The sequence below is a fragment of the Condylura cristata genome, unplaced genomic scaffold, assembly GCF_000260355.1.
Source record: "Condylura cristata isolate star-nosed mole 26May11 unplaced genomic scaffold, ConCri1.0 scaffold00004, whole genome shotgun sequence".
NCBI lineage: Eukaryota > Metazoa > Chordata > Mammalia > Eulipotyphla > Talpidae > Condylura > Condylura cristata.
Window position 1 is genome coordinate 66,481,002 of NW_004567105.1, and position 11,410 is coordinate 66,492,411.

The 11,410-nt window shown below is 42.0% G+C and overlaps 1 protein-coding gene across 1 annotated transcript; it reads right to left on the minus strand.

The window, feature by feature from the left end:
* Window positions 1-340: 340 nt before the first annotated feature.
* Window positions 341-10,926, minus strand: LOC105853199 (zinc finger protein 621-like). The gene is made up of 4 exons (XM_012720654.1): window positions 10,856-10,926; window positions 4,195-4,321; window positions 3,588-3,692; window positions 341-1,912 (listed from the first exon to the last, which is right to left on the minus strand). Exons 1-4 carry the CDS (start codon window positions 10,877-10,879, stop codon window positions 852-854), a joined length of 1,317 nt encoding a protein of 438 aa, XP_012576108.1. The 5' UTR covers window positions 10,880-10,926; the 3' UTR covers window positions 341-851.
* Between the last annotated feature and the right edge of the window lie 484 nt (window positions 10,927-11,410).

The window sequence follows — 11,410 nt, forward strand, 5'->3', positions numbered from 1 at the left end:
TGCCCATTATTCTTTGAAAATAATTTTGAAGACTCATTCAGATTTTTCCCAGGTGGGTTTTATGCTATTGCTCCCATTTGTTTAGTAATTTGCCAAATTCTCATTTATAGTTCATGCTACCTGGAGAAAATAAGCTGTAAAATTCAATGCTGGAAAATAGAAAACCAGAACGCCCACCAAGAAAAATTTGTACCACAGATAAATGAATAAAAAGATGAATATGTTTGTGTACATTTACTTAGGAAACTAAAGTTTTAAAAACACATCTAGATATAAAGAGCAAAACTAAAAGTGAACCAAAAAAATCTTTATGTTTAAAGATAGCTATTAGTCAGGGAAATGATTGCTATTACTGTATACATATTATTTTTCACATGATCTTTTGCATAGACATATGCCTTCCTTAAGGATCCATGCCAAGGGAAATGCAACTCCACTTGCATTTATAAATCATCTTAGCCCACGGAACAATCATTGTTGAAAGCATATTCCCATTACCAAGTCCCACAGGTTTGCACACCTCCTCCATTTCTCCCAGCTTATTCTTCTCTAATCACAATGGCTACTACAAGGATGCTCGCTCTCTAACTTCTAACACAAAGAAGTATCCACTTCTTACACCAGCAACCCAACAATGCAGATACAACCACTATTGTTACTGAAAGAAATCAATAACAAAGGTAAAGTATTTCCATGTCCTACCCGGGAGGAAAGAGAACATACATGTATATAGTCTTTTAAGTGTGTTTCTGCTGAAACAGTTATAGCACATAAAAGGAAAATATAAATGAAACCCAAATTAGGTTGGAGATTTGCTGGGTCTAAGAGCCATAGAACTGTCAAAATAAAGCTCATGATGAGTGAGAAGAAGGGGTCAGAATAATCGTGGATGGTTTTACAGTCGCAGTAAGACTCTGGAAGACACGAACTATTTGGAGAGGTGAAGAGGGTACTCCAGCTGTGGGTAGCAGCATGAACAAAGGCCCTGAGGTAGGAATGACCACAGCATGTGGGAAGGTCAGTGCTGGCACAGCCAGAGCTGGGGCAGAGCATGGACCCCGTAGAGGAAATGGTGATAAGGCTGAAGAGGGACACTGGGGACTCGTGAGGGGCGGTTGAAGCATCTTGACAGGCTTCTTTTCCACAGGGTGCAATTTCTGATGCTGCACAAAACTGCCATACCATTTGAAGGCTTTCCCACACACCTTACATTCATAAGGTTTCTCTCCAGTGTGAACTCTCTGATGATGAATGGAGGCAATCTTCTGAGTGAACGCCTTGCCACACTCCTTACACTGATAAGGCTTCTCCCCAGTGTGGATTCTCTGGTGAACAATAAAGAGTGACCTACAACCGAAAGCTTTCCAGCATTCCTTACATTTATAGAGCTTCTCCCCAGTGTGTAGCCTCTGATGCTGAAGATATGCTGCACTCCTGCGGAAAGCTTTTCCACATTCCTTACATTCGTAGGGTTTCTCTCCTGTGTGGATCCTCTGGTGTTGAGTCAAGGCTGTGTTGGAACTCAAACCTTTGCCACACTCCTTACATTCATAGGGCCCTTCTCCAATGTGATTTTTTTCATGTACAATACAGTCGTAGCTGGACTTGAAAGCTTTGCCACATTCCTTACACTTGAAGGGCTTTTCCCCAGTATGACTCACCTGATGTCGAATAAGCTTTGAGTTATATCTGAAGATTTTCCCACATTCTTTACATTCATAGAACTTCATTCCACCTCGAAGTATCAGATTCGGATTCAGGCTGAAAGTCTGCCACACTGTCTTGCTTTTATAGTCAAAGTGCTGAGAAACATTTCTGAGGCACCCTCCTACTGGCATGCTGTGAGATTCTGCTTCTTCAGAGGCTTCCTGCTTCACTGTTGGCGCGTCTTTCTTGCTGCAGGACTCACCACCTGACCAAATAAATCACAAGGGGCCTAGTTACAGTCTGGAAGAAAACAAGATCCAGTGGTCTGGCTTATAAGATGTGTTTTAAAAAATATATACATATATATATATATATATATATATATATATATATGTTCCCATAAAATGGCTAGACGTATCCATAAAGAAGGTGAGAAAAAGAAAAACACAAAGTGTCCCCAACCTAGGATGTTCACCTTACTGTTTTTCAGCTTTTACAATGGTGCAAAATACACATTCAGTAGGAACCATGCTTCAAATTTTGCATCTTAAACCTTTTCATACTTGCAGTACAAAATTCACGACACTGGGAGACAGCAGCTACAGCTCCCAGTCACAAGGGTAAACAACACATACTCTATAGTGTACTGCTGCCAGTGTCTTCGATGTAATGCTGTCATCAGTAACCCCACTGTAAGTCAAGGAAGGTCTGCAACAACGCACCACTGGAGAGGGGACACTGGAAACAGAGCAGGAAGTTCTTCCTTCTCCTTGAAGGAAGCCTGGGAAATGAGCAGGCAGAAGAAAAAGACAAAAGAAATGGGCTGAATGAGAACTAAAAGGAAGGAAAGAAAGCAACATGGGGGAAGAAGGAGTAAATGGAAGAATGAGAGAAATAAGCAATTTAAAAGCAAGAAATTAATTTTTTTGAAAAAAAGAGACCCAGTAGGGTAAGAAAAAAAATCAGCGAAACTGGGGAGAGCGAATGTGCAGCTCAGGTGTGGCAAGAAGTCTAGCAGGCTGGAAACACAGATTTGAGAGAGGAAAAAAAGAGCCTAATGCCCCACCCACAAGCCAGGAAATCACCCTAAATCCAGAACTATAAGTAAAAATAATTCTACTTTAATAATCACATAATCATCTGGGATTACAGATTATTTTCTTTAGAAAGTCAGCTGGAACAGGCTGAACTGGAGAGCCGTAGGTCACAGTGGTACTGCTGCTAAAAGATCTACTCTTTACAGAACAACAGTGCATATGAGACATCAGGTGTTAAATTTTTCCAAAAGCAAAGAAAACCCAAGTAATAAAAGACTGGTGAGCAGTCTTGGCAATGTAAGGCTGTGCATGAGCGTGTCCGGGATGCAGTGGCAGGGGACTACTCCTGGCCCTGCTCCCTACACTCCCACATGAGACAAATACAATACAGAACTACTAAAGATTATGGCACACAAACTTAGGTGATTTAGATACTAAAAGGCAAAGTAAAGGCATTCTTTTCATTGTTGAAAACATAAAGCTAAAAATTCATACCTGTGACATATAAATCATTTGACCCACACAATCATATTTTCCTCAAGGCATGGCTGAAACCCTACTCCCTGGAAATGAAACTGGCATAACGTTAAAGTACTCCCACTGATTAGTAAGTAAGAGCAATTTGAGAGCTAGTGCATCAGAGGTTTTCTCTGAAAGAACAGTCAGTCACATGAAGAGGATGCCATGAACAAGAAATTTGCAAGGGCCCTCCCTGGTGGTACAACGGGTTAATGTGCAGCACTGTGAAGCCTGGTCTTTCCGATCAGGCCAGAATGCAGCAGGGTCAGCTATCAGCCCAGGTACAGATTCATAAATGATGAGAGCTTTGTTCTCTGTTAGACAAGAAAGATTTCCAGTAAACCCAGACAGTAAAACCAGAAAGTGCTATATTCTCTTACTCACCTGGACAGACACGTCTCCATAGCTTTGCTTCCCAGGGATCAGGGACCCACGGTGCTTCCCCTTTCTCCAGCTTGGAAATCAATATAGGTTTGGAGAGTGGAAATGCTACTCCAGACCAAAAAAAAAAAAGGGAAAAGAAAGAAAAATTAAGGGGAGACATCTAAAGTGCTCCTGAGCTCTCTCACACGATCCCCTAGTTAGCTAGTTGAAAAGCATGGAATGTCAAGGAAACCAAGTGAACCAGGGTTCAGAGATCAGACTCCAGTGCCCCCAACTCAGAAGAGAAAAAAATTTGTTCTGGAAGAATACTGTACAGGTATCGTGGGAGATTCCTCCACAGAGCTAAGGGCCCACACCCCAGAACAATGAAAGGAGGAAGAAACAAAAGAGGTGCTTAGTGCCAGAAAGTCCTTCCCCTCAGGTCCAGAAGCATGCCATTCCCTGGTATGTAAAGAAGTAGCTTTCAAAACCAAAGGGCCACATGTTTCCCCACCCTGCATCTCCAGAGGCCAGTGATTACAGAACTCCCCTCTGGAGTCATCAAACGCAGGGGAACTATAAGAATCCCTAAAACATCTGAGGAAGATGTCCACTAAGAGAGACTTACCCAAGGACGCCACATTTGCATAATTCTCCAGCATCACCTCACTGTACAGTATCCTTTGTGTGGAATCCAGGAAGGTCCACTGATTCTGGGTAAAGTACACAGCCACATCCTCAAAGGTCACTGATTCCTGAAACAACAGATTTCTGCTCAAGCTCTGATTGGGGAACAGAGGGACAGCAAGAACTGCAGGTAAGAAATGGAGCTGCCAGGACCTGTAGCTCTGAGCCTACTGGAATGTCTGCTCTACTGACAAGAGCACTCAGTACCCAGCCCTCCAGCCAGTGTGCCCAACACCAAATGGAAAAGCCCAGTGCTCTCTATCTGCACAGCTCTGGAGCTCTGAACTGTCAACCCTATGGCACAGCTGACATCTGGTACTCTGCATGCTAAGAGCTTCAACCCCTACGTTCCTGCCTCCTTGGGCCTGCCATCATGCACTCCACAATCCCATCACCATATCCCTATGTACAAACCACTGCAGCATTGCCTCCCACTGTGCACAAACAGCCTCACTAGCTCCCCACACCTCACCTTGCCTTGATCTTCCCAACATCTTCCACTCTATGCACAGAAAAGCCATTCCTCAGAAATATTCCCAGGATTTTGCAAATTTCTTGATTTTTTTTTTAAAGATTTATTTATTTATACATACAGAACTGGGGTACAGGACAGAGGTGCAGGGGGTGGGAGGATTCACCAGAGACAGAGTGGGGAGCAGAACAGGCTGATCGACAAAGAACACTGCTGAGGAGAGCAGTGGGCGGGTCAGGAGAGTTCTGCCATGCCATGTGGGTCACCTCCGGGGCAGAGATCGAACTCATACCAAGGCAGCCAAGGCCAGCTTCTCAGTGCTGTGCTTTAACCCATTGGACCACCAGAGAAGGCCTTTGCAAATTTCTTTTTATACTTTCTTACCTCATGAGAAAGCTGGCTGGCTCTCTTGGGGAACCAGAAAACCGCCTGTTCTGGCCTCTTCCCTGAACCACCTATCTTCCAAGAAGGCTGGTGCTGCCCTGCCTCTGAGCACAGGTTCATTACCCAGTCTGAGTCCCATGTGTGCTCCTCTCAAGCCTCACAAAACTTAAGTATCTTTCCCATGATCACACTGCCACAAAGTGGCAGACCTGGGATTTCAGCCCATATCTGTCAAACAGTAAACCTGGACTGCTCCTACATAATAAACTGCCTCCCACACCAGGCTTATGAACTCCAAAACCAGAGCTAATACTTCATAATTACCTGGTGCTGTTCCCTCTTTAGAGAACAGCTTCTCAAATTCCCAGCTCCCTAAGTTACCCGTCAGTCCATCTTTATCATGCTCCCTCCAGAACACACGTTGGACAAAGGCATTGGCTATTTCAAAATCACAAACCCAAGAGCCAGACTCTCTGAATCATCTATGCAATTTAAAAGGCTCCAAAATAGTCCTTAATGGTGTCTACTGGCTTCTTCCTTGGCTTTTAGTTGGTACCATCCAGACCACAGAGACAGTTTCTTACCTTGGAAGGGGTTTCATGCATCTTCCCATGTTTAAGTCCCCTGCCTGCACCTCCCCGGAGAGTCTCACTATCCTATGTAGTCAGCTTTGTTCTTTCAGCCATCAAAAATGAAAACACCAAACAGCAGGGCTCAGTCAAGCCCACAAGTCATTCTCTCCCAGTAGCCCCTACTGCAGCCTTTGCCGTAGACTAAGCACAGGTGAGAGGAAATGCAATGCTCCGCTAACCACGCTGGAAGGAAACATGCCCCAAGGACAAATTCTGGCACCTCAAATTACTCACAGCAGCAATACTGGCTCCCCACTCTGTCTTTTTGAGAGGGTCCTTTTAAAACAAGAACTATTAGGAAACTCAGCTCAAAAAAAAAAAGACACTAGAAAAAAGAAATGAACATTACACAACAGGAGAGCTTTCCTCTAAAGTGGGTCCAAAGAGCTTCCTCAAAATAGTCTAAGCCAAAAATCTAAAGACCACATGTCCCCTGATGTCCTGTGACTAATCACTGCTTCAATAAGGCATGAAAGCAAGCACTGGCTCACAAGCAAACCAAACTCGCCTCTGCTTACAAGGCAAACCTCCCTAACATCTCCACAGTTGCCCTCATGACTTTCTCTGCCAAGTCCAGCACCATCAACTTCTTCCAAATTGTTTTCCCCCCGGGTTTCATAGGTATGTGTGGGGGGAAGCCTATTGTTAAAGATAAACTTATTGTCCTAATGAAGCAGGGTTGTAAATATTTTCTTTTCTTCTTATGAATAGTTTCAATTTACCTTATTTTTCTCCACAGTAGTTTTTAGCATCTGACAAATTGTACTGTTTGCCTTTCTCCTCCTACCATCAGAAGTCCAGAAGGAAAAGATTCTGTGTAGGCTCATTATTGGTTTACTAGTACATTATCTGGCAGATACTAGATGTATAAAATTGCTTAAAGAATTAATCTCAAAAATAGTCTGAACATAAATGAAATCCTTTAAACTTATGAAAAGGCTCAGAAAATCACAAAAACCTTGTCAGTAGAATGCTAGAGCATAGTCATTCAAGTTGGTGGCTGATAAGTTTCCATGAGGTAAGATTCTACTTGCTGTGAAAGACTAGAGCACAAATATAGGGAATAATAACCATAAATACATAAAGTGGAATGCATATAAAAACAGCTTAAAATATACCTATCAAATGTATGTACAATCAAGAAGAAAATATGTCTAGTAAAACAATGAAAAGAACTAAATAAATTGAACATAACTGTTTCTGAAAGGGAAGAAGTGTGAACAAGTCAATAATCTCTGATTTTTTACTATAAATCCAGTTAAATCAAAAAAAGAAAAATAAGATCTGTGGAGACAGTGAAGCATTTAACGTCATCTGAAAAATTAACTGTGAAAGACTATCCAAGAAAGTTTTAAAGAAAAAAAATTTGAAAGAGAACCATACTTCAAGAAATGAGAGGTCATAGAAAATATGAGAAGACACAACTATTAAAGGACGACTATCGAAGATACGCAAAGAACTCCTAAAACAATAAGAAAATGAACTACCCAATAAAAAATGAGCAAAAGACCTATGAAGATATAAAGATGGTAAAACAGGCAGATGCTCAATAACATGTCACAAGGGACCTGCATATTAAGCAATGAGAGCACTGGACACCTATCAGAAAAAACAAAATCCAAGACACTGACAATGCTGAATGCTAGCAAGGATGTAGAGCAACGAGAACTTCCATTCACTGCTGCTGGGAATGTAAACTGGTAGCTACTTTATAGCCACATGGTAATCTGTCAGTTCCTTAAAAAACTAAACATATTCTTACTAGATGACTGAGCAACAATGATGGCTGGTATATTCCCAAATAAGTTGAAAACTATGTCCACATAAAAACCTGTAGATAAATGTTTATGGCAGTTTTTATGTATAACTGCCAAAACCTGGAAGCAACCAAGACATCCTTCAGTAGGTGAATGGATAAAACGTGGTACATTCAGATGATGGATTCAGTTGTTCAGTTCTTAAAATAAACAAATATTTTTTATAGTAATTGTGTTACACTACACTGTCAAGTCATGAAAAGACAAGAAGGAATTGTAAATGCATATTACTAAGTGAAAGAAGTCAATCTGAAAAGGCTATAAAGATTCCAACTATACAAAATTCTGGAAAAGGCAATGCTATGGAGACAGTAAAAAGATCAAAGGTTAACAGGGAGGGAAGAATGAACGAGCACAACACTTGAGGATATTTAGGTGATTAAGACTTTTTATGAGTCTTAATACAAGTAGTTATAATTTTGTAACTGATAGAATATATAACACTAAGAATGAATCATAGTGCAGACTAGAACCTTTGGATGAATGTATGTCAATATCATTTCATCAATTGTTACTAGTGTACAACTCTGACAGAGAATGTTAGTAATGGTGCACAGGTCCTGCATGCATGGGAGGAGAGAGCATAAGGGAATTTTCCTTTCTATTCAATTTTGTTATGAACCTAAACTTATCATTAAAAAAAAATACTGTGGCCCTCCCTGGTGGCGCAGCGGGTTAAAGCACAGCACTGAGAATCTAAAACCGCTTCCGCATGAGTTCGATTCCCGCCTGCCCTGGAGGTGACCACATGGCGTGGCAGACCTCTCCTGACCCGCCCGCTGCTCCCCTCAGCAGTGTACTTCGTCGATCTGCCTGTTCTGTTCCCCACTCTGTCTCTGGTGAAGCCTCTCGCCGCCCCTGAACTTCTGGCCTGTACCCCAGTTCTGTATGTACAAATAAATAAATCTTTAAAAAAAAAAAAAAATACTGTATATAAACATACCAAAAAAAAAAAAAAAGGATAATACTTAATCTTACTTGGAATGCACTGCAACTCACCAGTAAGAACTGGAAATCCTTTTTAATATATAAAACATGTCACACAGACACGCCCCCATCACCCCCCCACCCCTCCTGAAATCCTTTAGTGCCTTCTCACTGAACCCAGAACAGAAACCAAAGTATTCAATGACCTACAAGATATGTGCCAACTTCTCCCACCTCATAATGAGCACCACTTTCTCTATCTCCCTGCTTCTAGAGTACACTCGACTTTTCTCCCACTTGAGGACCTTGGCTTGTGCTGTCCTCTCTGAAAGACTTTTCGTTAGCCCTCTATTCAGTAAGTCCCAGGATTGTTGCTATTTCATCCTTGAGGTCTCAACTCTCATGGATCCATGAGGGCTCCCCTGACCTTTGGAGGAAGTTTCTTTAGGGCTTTTCATATTTGACAAGGTGGGTAAGAATTACCTGAAAGACTTAAGATTGAAGTCATGCTTGCCTCCTGACCTCAGTTACCCTACCTAGTTTGGTTTTGAGTGTAGGGTGGGACCCAAGAATTTGCAATTCGAATGTTGATGTTGCCCACCTGTGTAGGTCACCTTGAAAAGCACTGTTCTTCTTCAACAAATAAATATGATTTTAACTTACTTCTTTAGACTGCCTATCTTGCTCAAAATGCCTTTTATGAGAAAAGGAACCTATTTGCATATGCTCTATGTATAGGACTTAGAAAGTCCACACAGAACAATGCCGGTCTCTCTGGACTCCATCCACAAGTTGGAGGTCAAGCTCTTGTTTCAGACTTTCATTTGTAGAATATTGGCAAAAGCCACACTAGCCACGTTGTATGACAAGATCCTGACATGGGAGAAAATCATGAAAAGTCAGGATATTCTACAACTGGTTCCTGCTGGATTCTTTTCATTTGTTTATGGCTGTTTCCAAGAAGTATGGTTTGTTTTTGGCCATTCCCAAGAAACATGGCAATTGTCCAAACATACATTCAATATAAAAACAATAATTACTTGATTGGATTGATTGGTTTAATAACAATAGCACTGTACACAGAACAGCACAGTACGTTGTAAAATAATTAATATTCCTCTGCTTGAGGGTGCTGGCACAAATCTAGGTCTCACAATACCGAGAGACATGTCATGGTCCAAAAATTCTGGGAACCAAAGGCTGTAATAATTGCCTGCCCAGTTCCCAATAAAAGATCTATAGTTTTAAGTAACATAGTTTCCTCTTAAGTAATAGTTACAAACAATAAGTTTTCCTACTCTTTCCTTTAACTTTCACCCGACCTCTTTTCACATAGTTTTTTTGATAAGATTAATAAGATAATAATCAGTGACAATATAAAGAAATTTTCCCCTAATTCTTATGTTAGATACAGAAACTAGGTTGACAAAATAATTACAGAAGTAGTGATTAATAGAAGCTCCTTTTATGGATGAAAAAAGGGCTTTTTCCTGAGGGGCTGGGAGACATCAGAGCACCGGGCGTGAGATGTCAGTGCACTGGGCATTGGTGTCCTCAACATTAGCTGACTCTTAGGTCCTCAGCATTAGCTCCTGTACCTTTAAGATGTATGCTCATTAAATATTAACAAAATGATTGCCTAAGCTGTAATAGCTAACTGATCACCACAGGAACATTTTTTTATTGATAACTGATCACTATAGGAATATTTTGTTTGATAATTGATCACCATAGGAATATTTTGTTTATTAATGAACTGGTCACTATAGCAACATTTTGTGTATCAATTGTACCTTTTATCAATGAATGATGAATATCACAGACTCAAAAAGAGATTAAAAAGTCCCGAGTTATCTTGAAGAAAAATGTGATGATTGTTATCTTTCTGCTTTATACACACACTGATGCAATTCCACCGCTTACCTGTAATGTATAAAGACCTGCTGGGACAATCAGCAGAAGATGCTTTCACCCTAATCAGGTGTCTGTATCTCCTCGTTTCCTCACTCTCTCCCCTTTCCCCCTCACCTTCTCTCTTTTTCTCGCTCTTACCTTCGCCCACACAGTCCTTTCCTGCAGGAGACCCTCCCTACCTCAGTTGGAGCTGGGCTCCAGCAGAATATGATCTGGATTTCCCCATTCAGGGAGAATTTTTGGCTTGGATCCCTCTCTTCCCATGTAAATCTACACATCCAAGTTCACACTCTCTATACACAAAACTCATTTCCTCTAGGGTGCATGTACAGCTACAGCCCTCAGAACTGATTCAAAGGGGAACCCACGGACTGGCAATTTAGGCCTGAACGCTCTTTCCCAGTGACCTGGCAGCTGGCGTGATTTTGTTTAAGACTGGAAGGAAGCTCAGCTCACCTGAGGCAAAGTTGTTTGGTGCATGGCTGATGTCCCCTGGCTTCAGGTACTGTCTTCTGAGATTGGAAAAAGCAAGAACCTTAGAAACTAGGAGAAGAAGAACCATGAGTGCCACGGACCTTGTCCTGCTCTACCCACAGCCCCCCGTGGCCTTTCCCATCTTCATTTTCAGCACGGCAAGGATTTCGGCACGGCATTTTCGCTCAGGCCCTACCTCCTCATGAACTGCCGTGCCTGACCCTCAGGACAGTTGTCCATCTGCCTGTTCAAGATGCTCTTGAACCATCCACACGGAGCAAACTGAGGGATCCTGTCCCTACGGGGCTGGAGCTGAACGAACCTAAAAAGGCATTTACAGAATGGTTACGGGACCAAGACACTGGCCCACAAAAGGCGCCCGTGGGCAATCGAGACGTTAAGGACTGCTTGTGAATTGGGGTAAAAATATTCAGTCTTCCAGGGGGTGACGCTCACTGGAGCGTCCCCTCCCAGGCAAACGGGCGGGGTACTGACTCCAATAACCAGGCAAGGGGGCCGCTGAGGCAATTCCTTTAG

What these genes read in the sequence shown, in the direction of transcription:
- LOC105853199 (XM_012720654.1), bottom strand. Translation starts at nt 10,879, where the DNA reads ATGCACCAAACAACTTTGCCTCAG. An exon ending in ACCAAACAACTTTGCCTCAG is followed by an intron (nt 4,322 to 10,855) that starts GTGAGCTGAGCT and finishes CTGTTGTTTCAG; the next exon opens with GAATCAGTGACCTTTGAGGA. An exon ending in ATGGAGACGTGTCTGTCCAG is followed by an intron (nt 1,913 to 3,587) that starts GTGAGTAAGAGA and finishes TTATTTGGTCAG; the next exon opens with GTGGTGAGTCCTGCAGCAAG.